This window comes from Asparagus officinalis, chromosome 1 (assembly GCF_001876935.1).
Source record: "Asparagus officinalis chromosome 1, Aspof.V1, whole genome shotgun sequence".
Classification (NCBI taxonomy): Eukaryota; Viridiplantae; Streptophyta; class Magnoliopsida; order Asparagales; family Asparagaceae; genus Asparagus; species Asparagus officinalis.
In genome coordinates this window covers 129,966,241-129,985,251 of record NC_033794.1, presented here as the reverse complement: position 1 = coordinate 129,985,251, position 19,011 = coordinate 129,966,241, and the positions used below count along the sequence as shown (strand labels likewise).

The window sequence follows — 19,011 nt, the reverse complement described above, 5'->3', positions numbered from 1 at the left end:
GTTTGGATAATGGAAGTATTAGAAGTAAAAAGTAGGTTATAGAAGTAACTTTCAAAGATATGAAGTAGGAAGTAGCGGAAATAACATTTTTTTTGTTTGTTTCATATATTTTTAGAAGTAATGGAAGTAGAACTTCTTCCTCTTCATTTACTTTTTTTGTTTGGATAACATTTGTAAATATTATTAGGAAGTAATTTTATCAATGAAAAGTTGTTAAAAGTAACTAATAAAGAAAATAGTAATAAAAAAATTATTTATGTCATAATTAATATGCATTTCAACTACTTCCGAGCTACTTCTGAGTATTGAGGATTGGAAAAATATTTTGGAAGTAAGGATGACACGTAGGCGCCACATAAGCATTTAGGGAAGTATTGGAAGTGAGTTTTTCAGAGAACCAAACACACTTTTTTGCTTGGAAGTAGCGGAAGTAGCCTCTACTTCTTTTACTTCAGCGACTTCACAATTACTGCTGGAGTTATTCACTTCTGAAACTGAGCAAAACAGTGCTATGACATTCCCATCATCACTAAAGTCTAAACCAAACACTTCACAAAGAAATTTTTAACAAAAGAAAAACTCCAGCAACAGTAAACAAAAAATTGACTCACCTTCTATTACTATCCCAAAATTCTTCGTCAAAACAAACCAAATCATCTCACTGAACTTATCTGTAGAAACAAAAACAAACAAATTGAATCTCCCCTACCTTACAAAACCAAATGAACTTTTTTCCCTCTTTCCATTCACTATCTACATCTGAGGTCCTAAAGGCATTCTCCTCATAAGCTGCTGATAATAAACCGAAGCAGCATCCGATGAAGGTTCCTCTTTGATTTCACCCATAAATGCGTTATCCGATGGAAGAGTCATAGCCCCAAATCCCGAAACCGTAAGGCTTGAGGACCTGACTCCAAAAGAGAAGTTAGCAGTCATCGGTGCAACTAGATCTTGGCTATGGAGGCAATAAGCACCGAGAGGAGAAGAATTAGAATTAATGTATCTCGTGAAGTTTTCTGGGGCTCGAGTTGAATGAGGAGCTGAGGTAGGATTTGCAGAGGTTGATGAGCCATTTGTACTGCCTCTGGCGACAGGGACTTCATGATTGTGTTTGCCTTCATAGGTTGTGATCACGGATTTTAGGTCGTGAGACGCTCTTTCTACGTGCTTTCGGACGGAGCAGCCTGGATTGGTGCACTTGTAGTAGCTCCTGCACCAAAAAGGGTGTTTAGTGTGAAAAACCGTAACTCTCGATTATCGCCAAATGCTTGGGTTTTGATATAGTGAAAGGGACTTTTATATGGTATCAGAATGAGTTAGTTGCACAGACCCTCTGTAGTATCATTGTTTTGAACTTACTACTACTCACTCCTGTAGTTTCATCATTGTAGATAGCCCCCATGACTTAATTTTTTTTATTACCCTTTTACCCTTAGTGAAATCTTGGCTGATACTGTCTCTGAGTGAGATTAGAAAGTCTATTTGAGATGGCTATCACTGACCCACCAAAAAAAAAATAAATGAAGAGAGATACTATCAGAACAATCCGAAGTCAAATAAAGGTTCAAATACCAGAACAATGTAGATTCAAATCCTGCAGCTACAAGATAGCCTAAATCCGATAAAGCAGAGACAAGTTAGAATATAAGATTGTATTAGTAAGTAATGCATTGATCAGATCTTGGAAAACAATACACCGATGATGTTATGAATTTAAAGGTTCCTCGAGATAAGTCCTTGCAGTCTATGTTCCTGAAGACATATACATGGACTAGAGATAATAAAAAAAATCCTTAAAATATACAAAAACGTCGTATGATGTTTGCTACGTGCGTTTGACACGCGACACTAAAAGATTTACGATGGAAGTGTCCATGTCACATAGCCTACGATGACCGAGTCAACAACCTACCTACGAAGGTTATATTATAAAAAAAATAAAAGTCCATTGGGAAAAGTTTAAACTTCAGGGGATTTTGTGAGACACCCCAAAGTTCAGCAAGGTTTTGTGAGATGACGAAATTCAGGGATTTATGTGCAAAATCCACCAAAGTCAAGGGGGTTATCTTGCTAATGTAAATGGTTTGAATTCTCCAGTGTTTATGTGGATTCTGCCACTCCAATTTTGTGTCACTAGCAGTATTTATCACATTACATTAGTAACAAATATCTCTTCCTATGTGCCAGTCCAGTAAGAGCATTTTAAGACGGGTAAACTGCACATAACCCCTCTCATACATACATCCAGTTGAGCTAAACACCCCTCAACTCTTTACTAGCACTTAGCCCCACTGAATTCATTGAAGAATAGGGGTGTTACTTGCAATTTATCTTTATAAAAATGAGAATCCAGGGATGCTAAGGGCTAGTATATAAGTTGAAGATGTTCAGTGCCATTGAAGGTATAGGTGAACGGGTTATGTGCAATTGACCCTTTTAAGAATTGTAGGCCATCAGTTACCTCGGGTTTGGGTTTCCTTTGACCACCTTCTGCCCATACTTCCTCCAGCGATACCCATCATCAAGAATGTCAACCTCGCTTGTTGTCTGAACCACCACCCTTGGCTCGCGAACCGCCCTCGAGCTTGCACTCATTTCCATAGCACAAGCATCAACCTTCCTGAAACCCCCCACACAGGATACAATTCAGTTTCGTTTATATATAAATAGCATATGGTTTTTTGCAATATACCCCTAAAATCATGCAAATTTGCAAAACTACCCTCCAAATCATCAACTTTGGAAAAACTACCCCCTGAACAAATCAATATATCATTAACTTTGTTTGGCAAATTTGTACCTGCAAAGTAGACCTATCAAGAAAGTAGTCAAATATTTACTCACTACGTCCAAGGTCAACAGTTTATTGATTTTGGGGGGTATTTTTTTCCGAAGTTGATGATTTAGGGGTAATTTTGCAAATATTGATATTTTGGGGGTATTTTTGAAATATGCATGATTTGGGATAGATATATAGAAAACCCATAGCATATCCACATCAAGAAGCTCATCAGTAAAGGGGAAAAGCAACCTTCTCTTCGACTCTGTCTCCTCTCCCTCTCCATCACAACCCACAGAGGCACCCCCATGAGCTACTCGCTCCTCATCCTCATTAGATAGCATCGACGAAACCTCTCCACCTTCTTGATTCTCACCAAACTCATTAATCCCTGAAGGAGGTGGTGTGGTCTCAAGGGCACCACCATCATTTCTCCAATCACTCCCATCACATTGGTATTCGTTATAGGGGTGAGAGGATAAAACTCCAGCACGACGGTTTTGAGCAGGTTTTGGATGGTTGTGAGCTCCTTTGTAGATTATCTCCGTGACTTGACCCTCGTGGTTTCGTTCAACTTTTTTCTTTACTGGGCAGCTAGCATGAGTGCATTTGTAATAGCTTCGAGGGTACTCACTTCCCTTCACATGCTTCTGCCCGTACTTCCTCCAGTTGTATCCGTCCTCTGCTATAGAACCAAGACCGAGAGAAGATTCTCCTTTTTCTTCTTCTTGTGAGTTGTCGAGAGGGGGAGAATGTTCTTTGGTAGTTGTAGGCTTGGACAGCCTTTGATTAGGTGGGAGATTATCAGTAGAAAGCTTTGTCTCTGATAGGTTTAAGGAGTGGTGATGATCAAAGGTTGAAGCTGGCTGAGAATCAAATTCATTAGAAGGTTGATGGTACTAGATGCAAATTTACTGTGAAGTAATTCCAATATAAACGAAGATGTACACTAAATATGACATATTTTATACGATCAACACAGAATCAGAGAGGCAAATGGATTTCTTTCCTGAAACTAATATAATCCACATGAAAAAGGAAATCTGGGTTAAAGGAAGAGACAAATAAAATATAACAGCAAAAAGAAAAGAAAACAAAACAAAAGAAAACAAAAGGATGAAGTGAGAAAATAAAACATTCATAGAAGTATTTATAAAAACTTTTGATTGAGTATTATACATTATATGGAAGAAAAAAAGACATTCAGAGTCTCGTCAGGCATGAGGCATTAGCGTTTCGACCTCATCTGCTCTTGCTTATTCTAACCAATACCTTGGTTCCACATGCAAGTTCTTAAGGCTAGTTAGGCAGATACGATATAAAATAGTAAGCATCTAAAGCCTGTGCAATTCATAGTCGTAAGCAGAAATGTAACAGTATGGATATTGATTGTAATAAATGTAAAATCAGTAGAAAACATTTAGTCTATAGATTGAGGTCTCAATTAAGATGCCTGATATGGATTATAAATTTATAACCTTACAAAACATTCACATATGACACAACGAAGAAACATAAGTTCTATTATGTAAGCAGAATAAATATAAAATAAAACATACAACTTACTAGGCTTCCTCCACCAGAAAAAGATGATGGGTTTTCCACTAAAAGTAATTTCACATCGGATGCCAGAGAATTGATGCCTTCAAGTGGGTGGTCTTTAGCTTTATGATCATGAACCACAGGGTATGAATCAGTATTACAGTGTGAAAAAGAATAGGTGCCTGTTGTTGGAGATGGTTGAGCCTGAAAGCCATAAGCAATACAGAGTTGGTCAGCACCACAAAACTATATTTTTCAAGTGCATGAAAAATAAATTTTCCCTTGTTGTATACATCGCATAAGAAGTTATAATGTCAAAACAAACTATTATCTGACATGCAAGGCACGAATCCAGTATATGAAAAATAAGTGCCATATGTGTCATGATTTGTACACGAAAAACAAACTTTTCCGAGTACATAGATAATTGAAGCTAAACGATCCTTCTAGTGTCTTCTTCAACTCTAAACCACTACCTCTAATTCTTTATTACGAAATAACAAGTAAGGATTATTACACTATAGCGAGTGTTTTCATACAAAGCATGGAGAGAAAAGTTTCTGTGCTTGGTCTCACGCATGATGTGTTGAACTTATGTCAACTGAATCCACTCTGTTGAGTAGGTACAGAAAAGGTAAAGGGTGGAACTTACTCCCAATTTGAATGTTTAAATTTAAAGAAAGATGAACAGACGATCGAATCAATTTGGACTCAAAAACCAAATATTTAATGAAGGATTAGGGATTAAAAAAAAGGCTAACAGCGAAGTATCTGTATCCCCATCACAATTAATACCAGGAAAAGTAATTTACTTGTAAGAAAATTGGGCACAAATAATAAGCAAACAAGCATGCTGACATTATGATTCATTTGAAACCAGAGCAGGATGACTTCACAGTCTCAATCCCTTTCACCAAAATACTCTAAACAGACACTCCACATTTCACCTGAAGAGTTCAATTAACAAACACATATTAATTTACCCAAAGTACTTGTGTTTAGTTATTATTCCTTTGTTCAATCAACTCGTACTATCATGCATAGACGGATACAAACCATACCAGCGCATTCGAAAGAAAAATCGGAGAATCCAACAATGTGGTTGGACTAAGACCAGGAGGAATTGTGAGATAAGGAGAATGAATCTCCGAACTCGACGACGCAAAATTTGCTGCCCGAATTTGATCTGTGTCAATTTTTGGAGCACTAAACCCAGCTCTAGCTGCCCTTCTCTCAGTAAGACTAGGTTTATGACCATTATTAACTGAGGTAGGCTTTGATGGTCGAACATCATCACCCTTCTCATCTTTATGAATCAAATCATTCCCATTTGAAGAGGAATCTGGATCGAATTCTTCGGCCATTAAATTTGAGAAGAAATTCTTGTGGCTGGGACTGAGAGGCATGAATTCGTTCCCAAGTTCAGCAAGAATAGATGTTTAATCTACAAATAGAAACAAAATTATCAGCCACAACTACTAATGGAAGGTAATATATTATCATCAATAGAAGCAGAGATCAAAACCCACCTCCAATTTTAGATAATTATTAAAAGCTAAGGTGAAACACAACCAATTGAAAGAAAAAAAGGAACAAATTTGGGAGACCCCAAGAAAGAACCAATAAGAACAACAATGATAAAGATGAGATTTTGTTTATAGGAATTAAAAAGAACAAAACTTTCAAACAGAACACAGCTGAAATCCACAAGACCGGAGCAGCAAAAGCCTCAAATCCTTCAAATGAGGAAACTTTCCCCAACGAAATAAACAAAGTTACAAGTATAGTAATGATAATAATAATAATATATGCTAATTAAGAATAGGAAATATGGGTGAATAATCTGCCAACAAACAAAGAAAACGAGACCAATGAAAGGAATTTAGGTTTACCCAAATCATATCAAGGTTGGTAAAAGCTTCAAATGATTGGGGGTTCCTAAGTCCAAGCTTAGAGAAGAACCCAGGAAAAAAAACAAGCACTCCCCCTCCTCAAATAAGAGAAAAAGAAAGCAATTTTTTTTTTTAATTATTATTTTGTCTCAAATACCAAAGCAACGAAATCTAGTGCACCTAGTTATAGACACCCAGATATTTAGTTAGTTATTATAGGTGCAGGGCCAAGATTAAGCTGGCCCCACATCAAATGTAGCTAAATTTTTGTATTATTTTTTTTATATTTAATTTAGCTTTTTTTTAAAAAAAAGAGAAAATGGTTCTAGATGGTTTGGGGCTCTGTATGCTTGCCACGTGGACGAGGAAGAGTAGGAGAAGCCATTCACTAAAATGGTGACATGTAGACGTCAGGGATGTAATTGCGGTGTCTTCTGTTTGCATGACGGAAAAATCGCAAGTTTTGTTAACCCGGGTGAGCTTGCCAACACATTTTTATTAGGGGTTTATGCAGACTAGTCCTCTACATTGTTTTATTTGCAAACGTATCACTCAATTCTCCCACATTATTATAACCTTTTCTACTTTTTCCACTCGACAATCTCAGTTTGTGCGACGGAAAAATCGCACGTTTTGGCACATCTTGTTCGGATTGGGATCCTCTACTAATGCATAGTGTCTCCTAATATCTTCTAATGCATCTTCACCTTTCATTTTGGGCATAAGCACAAAATACGAGGAGGTACTATGCAATAAAAGGTGGAGATGTATTAGGAGATATTAGGAGGCACTATACATTAGTAGAGGATCCCAATCCATCTTGTTCGAGAAGCAACACCCTTAAGTTGTAGTGCCGGAAATGCCCAATGTGCTAGTTTTGAGGGGTAAATTGCGAACACCAATGTTTGAGGGGTAATATTGCAAATATTAAAGATGTTAGGCGTACATACGCAAAAGCCTCTACTTATTAAACAACAAACTTAGGTTTTTTTGTTTCCACTGGTGGTTTGTAAACGGCTGGTTGTTTGTTACTCATGTGACCCGCGAGACTTAGTAGCGATATTGTTATTATATGCACATCAGGAATTTTGGGTAAAAAGAGAAGTATGATTTTCGCTAAAGAGATTTTTTTTAAAAAAAAAATGTTCACAGTCTAGGAGACGAATAATAAAGATTTCTAAAATGTAGAGGGTAGTTGGTTAACGTGAGATGATGGAAAAAGTATGGAATGATCAATTATTAATTAGAGCTCTGAGAATTATTAATTAGCATAGTAAAAATAAGTGTAACGCTCAGTGACGGAGTCAGGATTTTAATCCTATGGTGTCCTATAGATGCATCGGTAATGTTGGAAAATACATCTCTCTCAACATAAGCCACCAAACTATCATTAAGCTGAAAAAATTCGAATCCGCGCGCATGCTGGGTTCCTTGAGACCCTTTTCCGCTAAACCATCTATACTTTTGTTGTTTTTATATGTGCTCTCTGGTAGATATTCAGTTTTTACTGGTGTCCTAGGAACCCAGGGGCACCCATTCAGCTCCGCCCCTGGTAACGCTCCGTGTTGCGGAGCCTTATTCTGACTTTGGTAAGGATCAGTTGCGTACCTTAAATAAACACGCTTCTTTGGCCAAACTGTCCCAAATTACGGTTAAATCGCAGAGACAACATGAAAATTTAAGGTTTTCTTATAAAACTATTCCGAACGGATTTCTTATTTTGTTTTATTTTAACTGACAGGATGAGCTTGGCAATTGGCACCAAAAAATAAAAATAAAAAAAATGTAGGCAACTAGATCTCTTGTCATACAATTATAGAACAACTCTTTGCTTTATACAATGTCATCCTTGAGCTTGTGTATCCACTTGCAAGAGAGCTTTATTCTCTCCCCCAACCAACAACTTATTACCAAGAGGATAATAATGAAAGAGAACTAATAAAAGCCCCCTTGGTTTTTTGGTGAGTTGATGGTAACCCCATCACTAACTTCTTCTTTAAAGTGTGAATGAAATCATTGGTGCCCTACTCTACTCCCTTTGTATGTGGATTGGACTTGTATGAAGACCAACCCTTCCCTTCCTTTTGAAGCTCCCTTTATGGGAATTTGTGCGCCTCCCTTTGAACCTTTTGGTACATGAATTTGTTCTTGCTCTGTCAATAGGAACCCAGTTTGGGCTTTTGATGATGTTTGTCGGATTATCACGTGACTCTCTTTTTCTTTAAAGAGATGAGCGCAGCAAAATCTCTTCAGCAACTCACTGCCCAAGAATTAGGGGGCAAAAAATAGTAGAGCTGTCATTATTGAAATATACTACGGGCACGCTCTCGGTCACACCTCCGGCCACACCCCTCTCTAGCTACAGTACAGGAGGCCTCACTTGAGATTTTTTTAGCGCCTCTCGTCATTATTGATCTTAGTAGATTTGTTCCCTTGTGGGGATCAAAAAGGAGCATCAAAGCAACAGGATCGACTCTTTGGTTGGATCATGCTCTGATGTTCTGCTGCGTTAAACGCGAATCAACCTCCAACAAAAACTCAAAACAAAACTGCCATTGTAGACATTAACCGATACAAAAAAAAAACACACAAAGTTCTCGCTGCAAATCCCTCAACATTCCTAATAAAACAACAACACAAATAAATAAACTTAATAGCCCCTAGAAATACAAATATAGATTTATGATGGAGCGCCGAGATAAGAAGCCAGTCTCAAAATATCACTGAAGACTCCACCGGCTGTTACCTCCGCACCTGCACCGGGCCCGCGAACAATCAAGGGCTGATCTCTGTACCTCATGGTGGTGAATGCTATGATGTTATCGGATCCGGATAATTGCGCAAATGGGTGATCTTTACTGTATCTTCTCAGCTCAACTATGCCTTTCTTGTTGGCAACGTCAACAGCACCGACGTATCTCAACACCTTAAAGAAGAAAGACAAAATGGCGGTTTGATCAAGACTTTGTTCAGAGTGGAAACAAGATGAATTTACTGTTAAAGAGTAAGTTTCACAAAACCAGGGTCTCGTAAAAATCTACCATAAACCTTTTCATCAGAGAAAACTGTCATGAACTTTCGAAAGTGCATACATAAAATACCATGGACTGTTGAAAGTTATTGCTAACAACATTGTCTAATCGATCTTTATTAATATCTACCAAACCACAAAATACCTCACAAAGGTAACATGGAAGAGATAAAAGTACATAAGAGCAAAATTGTCCAAAAAGTGTCATGACAACTTACCATCAAGCCTAATAGTTTCTGAAAAAAATTCACGGCGGTTTTCTCTAATAAAAGTAGCTTATGGTACTAGTTTTGTGCAAACACTCCAAAGTTCTTGGTAGGTTTGTGAGGTTTACCCTTCATATTAGTTTTTGCCGGTTTGGTTTAGCATTAGGTAAAATTTACAAAGCTACTATAAACTTTTTTATAGGAGAAAAGTAATATGAACTTTAAAACTGCAAAAGGAGGGAAAAAAACATGAATTATTTAGTTCTAAACTATTATTATAACTGTCAATGCATGAAGTTCATAAACGTAAAATGACATACATAAAGTAAATAAGGACAAAATTGTCCAAAACATGTCATGTGTGAGGCACGTGACAACTTACCCTTAGTGAAAATTTCATGGTAGTTTTATCTATACAGTAGTTTGTGCAAAACACCCACATTAAGTTCATGGTAGTTTTGTGAAATTTACCCATGAGTTGAACTGGGCATCAACGAATCTGATTCTGCACAATACATTATACTCTTCATCTCTTAAATCATAAGAAACTGAAAGCATGTCCATGGATAAGCTAGTTTATCTATAAAATATGTGTTCCAGCATCAATTCTGCCCTAGGAAAGTTATTCTTCAAAAAATGTTAAACTTTGCACTCTAGATGATTTTGTATGTGACAAATGGTTGCCAAACTCCAGCTAAACCCCAGAAAGCTGACTTGCAATATTTCATTTACTTGTTCAGCTTTGGAATGGGTTTATGTCCCAGGAATAATATTATAGACAAAAAACATCTTTTATAGTCATTTACTCACAAGTTAAAGTAACCAAAAAGTTATATCCCAGTAATAATGTGAGTGTACCCCTTAGAGAATTAACGGGTATAGAGTTGCAAGGAACTCACTTCTCCTGCAGCATCTGCATCGTGTTGTTGTTTTGACATATCTCCATCAAAATTTGGAAGTTCTCTCATGAACTCTTCAGCAGATGAACTTGACTGGAAATATACCAAAAGAAGCGTGAGAAATCTTCCATTTTCCAGAAGAAAACTAATTGCATATTTATGTGTTAGTCTCACTCTTAATGGCTCTGGGACAAGATTTGCAATCTTGATATCAGAAAGCTCTAGCTTCAAACCTGACTCTCGCGCAAGGATAATTACCTGTAGTTGTCATAATACAATAACATCATCGTCAAGAGCAAAAATAAGAATGGAAAAGAAAGACTGACATTTACATAACCAACATCTCCCTATCAGGAGTGGACCCATAAACTTTAGTCACTGGGGCAATATTATAAGTCCATTAGTCTAACTAGTATATGATATTTTTCATTAAATATTAATGAAAGCAATATTAAATATGCATACACACACACACACACACACTTTTCATTAAATATTAATGAAAGAAATACTAAATATGCACACACACACACACACACAAATAAAAGCGAGTCAATAGAGGTATCATATCAAAGTTCATTACATAACACTTCATTTCTTCTATTGTTGATTTTGCAATAGCTGATGGATGAAACTTTCAAAACATGAACTTGTTTGTACTTCATTTCTTCTATTGTTGATTTTGCAATAGCTGATGGATGAAACTTTCAAAACATGAACTTGTTTGTATCCGATTATGATACAATTTGACTCGTCAATAGCTGATGGATGAAACTTTCAAAACATGAACTTGTTTGTATCCGATTATGATACAATTTGACTCGTACAATGTGTCCAATAACTGGATTAACAACTAACTTTCATCTTGATCTCCATGCTATAAGATGCCCTATGAATGAGGTATTTCTACATTATTCCATCTATGGATACACATCTCATTATAGTTTCAAGGTTTCCCTATTAAAGTAGCCATGTCATAAAGAGTCGACTATTAGTAAGAACCGAAGAAGAATCCCACTGATCCAGGATGCAAAAATGTGAAACCTAATTCTTTATGCACAATATTTAACATGAAATTGTATGTTCATGTTCTTGGTTTTAAATTATGAAAGGCTGGATTCTGGAAAAATGCTTTAGAGTGTTTTCTACGCATCAAAGCAAACCTAACGAACATGTTCAACATAAAATTGTTTCAACTGAGATTCATGGTATGAAAAATTCAGAAATTCATCGTTTCAATTTAGAATTCATACTAGTTAATGATCATCATTTGAAATTGAATGAATGCAAGAAAGTCCATTCAACGGAATCATAAGTATTATATTTTATGAAACAAAATCAAAACAAGTACCCACCTTTCTGGCAACATCAGTTCCAGATAGATCGTCTCTTGGATCTGGTTCAGTAAATCCAGCCTCTTTTGCTTCAGCAACAACTTCACTAAAAGTTCGAGTTCCTTTAAAGTTGTTGAAGATATAACTCAGAGTTCCACTGTACTTACACAGATAATAACCAATTATAAGTTCGAATAGGAATCACTATTCTCTTGGAAATGTAACTTTATATGATTTTTGTGTAAACAGAGATTAGAGGAAATGCCAAGAAGAATAAAAAAACTGACCTGAAAATGCCCTCAATAGATAAAATCTTGTCACCAGTTTCGAGCAGCCCCCGCAAAGTGCTTATTATGGGGAGGCCAGCACCCACAGTTGCTTCATAGAAATAGTGAGTATAAGACTTCCTCTGTTGTGTCCTCAATTTCAGATACTATACAGAAAGATAAGGAAATCTATCAGACATGAAGGTTGATAGATAGAAACAATATTATATTCAGTAAGTATTGTGGATATGGATGGTAATTGCATGATTGAAAACATATAGCGCAAAGGTCTACATCGTGGAGTAACACAAACTAAAGTTCCTGGCCCAACGTAAAAATGTCAGGAAATATTCGCTCCATATTCCTATAAATGAAAATATTTGAAAATGAAAATATTTGAAAATGGAAAACTACTTTAGTCAAAACATGAACTTCATATGGAAAGGCATCAAGCGCATATGATACTGCACATATGCTGTGAAGACTGAAAAGTGTCTCATGTGTACTAAAATCATTCTGATTATTATATCTAGTAGACAGCAATTCATCACAGTACTGATCCGGTAAGGCATTCTCTTTTAATTTGTAAATTCTCCCTAAATTCTAAAGACGGGTTATACGACAATACTTATTACTTGAATCTTGCAATTAATACAATGAATATCGAGGACTCATTTATTTAAATAAATACGATATATCCTTTTTCTTCTCAGCGCCTTTCCTCTAAATATCCACCATGATATCAAGGATCTCAAAAGGGAATATATCGTAAAAGTTAAACAGATTCATAAAAGCACCGATAAGGAGTCACTTTTTTAGCTTAACTTGTTGGATTGTGGGATAACATATACCAAGCTAATAACTTCATAACATTCTCCCCTCACATGAGCCTTTTGACCACATGGAAAGGCGTCCAGCTTTGAATATGGCTTGGAAAAACGAAACAAATGGTGATAAACAAATATGTTTGAAATTTTACAATGTTGAGCTTTGAACCCAGAACATCATATAACCTAGTGCTCTCACACAAAGGACCACTTTAATCATAAGCTTAAGCTTTGGGGTGATTTCACTGCCAGCCTATGTTTAAGGTTGGCAAGAGGCCCAACTTCCTACCAGCTGTATGAAACCATGAAACATGTGATCAGGTATATAGTTGAAATTTATGACTGTAAAAAAGTGGCCAGATTGAGAAACTCAAATTTCCACCGTCAACTAGCTTTTATTGAGAATGGGACAAGGACATCACTGTTCTTGTTCCATTGGAGTTGGTTTCACTTGGAGGACATGGAATTAAATATGGAAATAAAACCAAAACGAGCATGAGACATAGAGAACTAGGTTAATTTGTTCTCCTGTCTGCACTATTTGATTGCAATTTGTACAATAGTTGATGAACAGATTTCTCAACTTTATCTCAGCTGCCCTTGATTGACTCAGCCAAGCGGAAAAGAATCTAGGAAGGCTAAAGTGGGACAATACCTCAGCTTTCTAAAGTTTCCATGGGAGAACATCTCTTGAAGGATGTCACCTTGGTATATGGCACCGATTTCATCAAGGTATAACATCAAATAATGGAAGGAAAAAAAGTTAGAACCTAAGAACCTAAACAAATTTCCACTAATATTATCTTTAGCTAGTAAATTCAATCTCACTAATATGCAGTAAGCATGCTGTCAAAACTAATGTCTGAAAGTAAGATATTATGGGGAAGATGATAAAATATGCCAAATAACTAATAAACAAGTAAAAGACGAAGAATGTTAACATTATTCTACAAGAATCTTGCAAAGAATAAAGTAGAATCAAGAGAAACAAAATATTTACCCGATCAAGGGGACCTGAATTTGCCTTTTTGTTAGGTGTAATAACATGAATTCCTTTGCATAACCAATCATAATAATGATTTGCAACATTTGAATCTGATGTACAATCAACCAGTACTGTATTGGGAAAGAAATGATTTCCGTGCACATGTCGAGCAAATTTATCCAAGTTTGCCTCTTCGGCCTTTTCTTTCTGAAGGTCTCTCCATCTTGTCAAGTCAATTCCTCTAATAAAAGAAGCAAGCGAGAGTTAAAATAGCTAGACGTAATTTACATGACAAGAAACATAAATGTAGTCAGGAGAAAGATCAAGTTGAAGATAAAATAACATATCAGCATATCAGAGTAAATACACATGATGTATATGCCAAGCAATGCTTCGTCCCTTGTGGGGCTATGATGTATATGCCAACAAATTTACCTACAAATAGTCTTAATCTCAGAGCATTACAACATCCAGGAAATGAATGACAAAAAAAAGCAGACATGTCGAAGCATATGGTTCTTTTGTAGGTTAGAGTCCATGAAGTTAACAAAGACGAAGAGAAAAAAAACATGATGTATATGCCAAGCAATGCTTCGTCCCTTGTGGGGCTATGATGTATATGCCAACAAATTTACCTACAAATAGTCTTAATCTCAGAGCATTACAACATCCAGGAAATGAATGACAAAAAAAAGCAGACATGTCGAAGCATATGGTTCTTTTGTAGGTTAGAGTCCATGAAGTTAACAAAGACGAAGAGAAAAAAAATAATCTTTCATCATTATGAAAAACTCATTAGATTTAGGTAACACTGAATATAATTTATAGATCAAAGCGGTTCAAACTATTTCTGAGTTCTAACTCTTCTACGTGAACCTAGAACCTAGAACCTAGAACCTAGATTACTTCTATTACTAGAACCCATCCAAGTATAACTAAATAATGAGATGTTTTGTCTTAGAAAACCCTTCTAACCAAACCCAATATATTATCATATTAGCAGTCAACTATTCCCTTTTTCCTCCCCACATTTATCTGATAGAGATAAAGATAAAAAAACCGTGACCCAGACAAGATAGCAACCCAGTTCTAAATTTTCTGTTTTGGGCCAACACTAATAGTAAACATCCTTTTCTTTCTACTAATGAAAGTGAATGTTTTTCTATGCTAGACCAATTTAAACCACTTCTACATTTTCTCGTCTATATTAATTAGAATTTCAATTTTATTGTTTGTAATAATTTTTAAGATTTCACTGAAGATATATCATTCGCACATTTCATAATTTTTGTGAGGATTAATGAAACTTCTTAATAGTGACCAGTGCCATTTGAAATACAGCATTTAAAATATATAATAGAACGAAGGTCCTACCTAGAAGTCCAAATGAAAGTTACATAAGATGAAACGATAATCACTCAATATAGGTTAAACATGCTGACGATCTCAAACAAAATACATGAATAGTTGAATACCAATAGACATGCGTCAAAAGCAATATCATAAATGAGTATCCAACCTAAGCTAACAAGAACAGTTCAGTGTGAAGGAAGACATAAAGTTGACCAAGTAACTTACGATTCACTCAAAATCATTGTCCTTGACCCAGTAATTCCCATGACACGCAAGTCAATGTTAAATTTCTCCTTAAGAACCGCAGCCTGCAAAGATTTACAAAACTCTCAAACGAAGATGAAATTTTGATCTAAAGTATTCAGTCCTTCATCATAAGGATCTCACCAGATGACATAAATGCATAGCGTTATAAACAATATAATAAATATACAATAATATAAGGTGATGTAACTGGTGTCCTAGAATTACTGTACAACAAAATGATGTCAGTGATATAAAAGTATGCAGATAAAAAAATCTGGAATATTGGATCATGTCATGACAATGGTAACCATTGCCAATAATGTGATAGTTCCTGAGCAATTTAAGAATATAGACAGCACAACATCGCAAGGTAGTTAGCTGTGGATTACAATTTTATTTTCCAAACATGTTTTTTTTTTAAATTATCGGAGGCTACCAGTAGACACAGATCCAAAGGCAACACATGTTGATGCATTTTACACAACCAGTAGTAGATTTTGGGCACATGTAAAAGACATCCAGTTCTTTGTTTAATTCTTAATGAGGAAATTAATCCTTTGATGTGATTTCAGTACAACTTTGCACCCCCAAATTAGAATAGATACACTCATCTGGGTGTTTTGGTGTTTGAATTTTTTTCTATGAAGGGCTAATACAGCGTTGGGTTGCAAGTTGCATTTGCTTGCTGTTGAATAGTGCTGCACTCATTGTGTGGTGTGGAACCTATTTGGAACGTGGGAATGGATTCATATTGCAATCAGGTTAAAGATCCATACAACTACAGATGATATTAATAGGACAAAAGGGAAGCGAGTTGATTGCCTCCTATTGGAAAGGTAGCAATCAGGGCAAAGCAGTCAATGTGAAGCCGTATCAAGTGTCTTATCCCAACTTTACATGAAAATCAGAAGACTTTCTCCTATCTCTATTTTTTCTCATACCTGGAAATTTGTTGAGATTCAGTTGAAGTAAAGGCTTCAAGATATTTTCACCAACAAATAAATAATTTTTGTACAAATAAACAATCACTAAACCATAAAATCTTAAGGAGAAAAGGGAATTCCTCTTGACAGTTTATGTTTGATGGATACTATTAGCAACTGCATGGTTACATAATGTAATCATGATAGTATAGAAATCTGTATTTCAGGTACCTGATCCCTGAGCTGGTCAAGTAGTGTACTTCCAATTAAACCAGGTCCAATTATGCCCATTGCTAATGTTGTTTTTGAGAGATAAAATCGAGAGTGGGCAGCCCTTAGCGCCCTTACACAGTCCTCTTGCTTCAGAACAACAGTAATGTTATACTCACTGCAACCTTGAGCTATAGCTCTTACGTTTATGTTGGCCTGAAAGGTTACAATAGTTCAAATATAATAACTTCTCGGTAGTTACTCAATTAAATGTAAAATCACCTAAAAGGTATTGATTGTAAAATATTACTCAGCAAATACCTTTGCTAGTGCATCAAAAAGAGTAGCACTAACGCCAGGAGTGCTTGCCATTTTCTGGCCAACTGCAGCTAAGATACTACATTTATGGATGACCTCAACCTGATTAAGTTAAGCTATTAAAAAAGGGAAGCAAGAAGCAAGAAGCAAGATCAAAGCAATGCAAGGAGCAAAAGTACAATATAAGGCATAGTAGTGAAAATACAATATTAAGGAACAGTTCCGGGAATGAGATTTCTGTATCAAAAGTTCAAAAAACTACACATACACAGACACAAAAAAGGTATTTGCTTTGTGATTATCTTGTTAACTATTTCTTTGTGATTCAAAAGCAACTAGCTATGGGAAAAAGTCAAGAATACAGGTGTCCTAAAATGTCTCACAGAACAACTCTTTTAACAGGACACAGGGACATATAAAAATACGTGTATGTATGTGTCTTCCTAAAGACAAGCATTAAATATATAAAAATATAAAAATACATACATACAGAAACACAAAAACACACACGTCCCATGCACACGCACATGTGCACGCATGGATAAAGCAGGTAGTAGGTATGTATGTATGCATAATTGATCTACTGCCTATAGGATCAACATTCTCTCTCACAACTGTTATCTTATGACAAACAAGAGTAGTTAACACTCTTGTTTCTTTTCTTCCCTTGTTTCTTTTGTAGATATTCTTTCTAAGCCTTTACCTTCTTTTAAGGATGGCATGAATAAAAGAAAGTTGTAATATAAAACAAAATTAAAAAAAACACTACTTGAAAAGCATTTTACAGCATTTAAGGGCAACACCTAACTGAATTGCAAGTTCCAACTACAGATTATATACGATAAAATCTGATCAGGTCAAAGAGGCCTTCAGTTATAAGGATCTTAAGACTTTATATACGATAAAATCTGATCAGGTCAAAGAGGCCTTCTGTTATAAGGATCTTAAGATTCAATGTGAATTTAGATCTTGATACCATTTGTGCACATTGTCTACCAGTTCCAGTAACCAAAACTTTATTTATTTTATGAGCTATCGTTCTCTATTTCTCAATGATATACACATTTGTAGGTCAACAACTCTTGAGAAGTCGGCTCACTGCATGAGGTACTTTTATTTACTAACATTGGCCTTACGTTATCGGCAGATACAAGAATGTCTTCTCTTTTTATATGGATCAAGTAAAAATACCACATACCTGAGAAAGCCTTCCAGCACCAAGAGCTTGACGAAATCTGGACTCTAAGGCGTCAGAGACTGCTTTCACTTCTTTTTCAGGCACAGCAAAGCAAATTGAATGTTCACTACTTGCCTGAAAACCTTATATTAGTTTCAATAAGTAACACGCAAATTCTAATAGCCAGTAAAAAGAGTAGAATATACCTGAGATATCATGATGACATTAGCCCCCACATCTTTAACATAACTGAAAATAGCACTAGCTGTTCCAGGAACACCCGCCATTCCAGTTCTACAATCAATAGAGCAAGCTCGATGAAAACTAAGCAGGAAGGGGATAACTAAAAATTAAATAGGATTGTTTGTATATATCATGGTTTTAAATATCGGCCGATAATCCGATATTATCGCCGAGTTATCGGATTTGGGAGCTTTCCGCTAGGATAAGTAAGATTTTTAATCGGTTATCGTTTTTTGAGGTTTATCGGCGATAAAGGTACTTATCAGCCAATAAGTAGGCTCTAAATATCGGCTTTATCGGCCGATAAGTAGGATTTAGGAGCTTTTACTTTCTTTTGGATTTGCTCTTTGAATGTTTACAAATTATGAACTATTTGTTGCTTTTGGAACTTGGTTGATTGGTGATTAGCTTATGTTTGTTTATGGATATTGATAATGGCTCATAACTACTAAATATCAACTTAGTAAGTTAGTTTATGAATCTCATGATTAAACAATAATTATGTAGATGCGTAGATGGTTCTTCATTCTTGATGTTATCTTATTATTTGCTAGTTTATTTTATTCTATTTTGACTAACATTATATTATTTTTCAAGCTTATGTTTGTTTATTATTTGCTAGTATATTACTCCGATAAATACTATTTATCCCCGATATATCCCCGATTTCCGCTATCCGATAAGAATTTTGACCGTCCGATAAATCCCCGATAACCGACATTTAAAACCTTGGTATATATACCCCTTAAATCGTGTGTACTTCCCCGAATTCCTAATATT

The 19,011-nt window shown here is 35.8% G+C and overlaps 2 protein-coding genes across 5 annotated transcripts in view; both read right to left on the bottom strand.

Moving 5' to 3' along the window:
* On the bottom strand, positions 592 to 6,327 carry LOC109850209 (probable WRKY transcription factor 2). 3 transcript variants are annotated; one of them, XM_020420207.1, is made up of 6 exons: positions 6,214 to 6,327; positions 5,383 to 5,765; positions 4,339 to 4,525; positions 3,032 to 3,641; positions 2,462 to 2,620; positions 592 to 1,210 (listed from the first exon to the last, which is right to left on the bottom strand). In XM_020420207.1, exons 2-6 carry the CDS (start codon positions 5,725 to 5,727, stop codon positions 754 to 756), a joined length of 1,758 nt encoding a protein of 585 aa, XP_020275796.1. In that variant the 5' UTR covers positions 5,728 to 5,765; positions 6,214 to 6,327; the 3' UTR covers positions 592 to 753. The 3 variants fall into 3 exon arrangements, with proteins under 3 accessions (XP_020275796.1, XP_020275946.1, XP_020275870.1); XM_020420357.1 differs by having other exon boundaries at positions 3,032 to 3,645; positions 4,346 to 4,525; XM_020420281.1 differs by lacking the exon at positions 6,214 to 6,327 and adding an exon at positions 5,851 to 6,104.
* LOC109850085 (bifunctional aspartokinase/homoserine dehydrogenase 1, chloroplastic-like) overlaps positions 8,723 to 19,011 on the bottom strand; it is a 20,080-nt gene continuing 9,791 nt past the window's right edge. The window contains exons 9-19 of one of the 2 annotated variants that reach the window (XM_020420101.1): positions 18,195 to 18,282; positions 18,010 to 18,123; positions 16,815 to 16,913; positions 16,515 to 16,709; positions 15,340 to 15,422; positions 13,777 to 14,002; positions 11,971 to 12,116; positions 11,705 to 11,840; positions 10,524 to 10,607; positions 10,350 to 10,442; positions 8,723 to 9,139 (exon numbers count right to left, since the gene is read on the bottom strand). In XM_020420101.1, coding sequence (XP_020275690.1) covers positions 8,894 to 9,139; positions 10,350 to 10,442; positions 10,524 to 10,607; positions 11,705 to 11,840; positions 11,971 to 12,116; positions 13,777 to 14,002; positions 15,340 to 15,422; positions 16,515 to 16,709; positions 16,815 to 16,913; positions 18,010 to 18,123; positions 18,195 to 18,282 — 1,510 coding nt within the window. In that variant the 3' untranslated portion in view covers positions 8,723 to 8,893. Of the gene's footprint in view, positions 9,140 to 10,349; positions 10,608 to 11,704; positions 11,841 to 11,970; positions 12,117 to 13,776; positions 14,003 to 15,339; positions 15,423 to 16,514; positions 16,710 to 16,814; positions 16,914 to 18,009; positions 18,124 to 18,194; positions 18,283 to 19,011 lie in introns of both variants that reach the window. The other variant, XM_020420035.1, reaches the window with a different exon arrangement.

Bases quoted from the DNA above. Each gene is read 5' to 3' on its own strand.
- LOC109850209 (XM_020420207.1), bottom strand. From the start codon at position 5,727: ATGCCTCTCAGTCCCAGCCACAAGAATTTCTTCTCAAATTTAATGGCC. The intron at 2,621-3,031 runs GTTGCTTTTCCC...GGGGGGTTTCAG, and splicing joins GAGACAGAGTCGAAGAGAAG to GAAGGTTGATGCTTGTGCTA. The intron at 1,211-2,461 runs GTAACTGATGGC...TTTTTGGTGCAG, and splicing joins AAAGGAAACCCAAACCCGAG to GAGCTACTACAAGTGCACCA.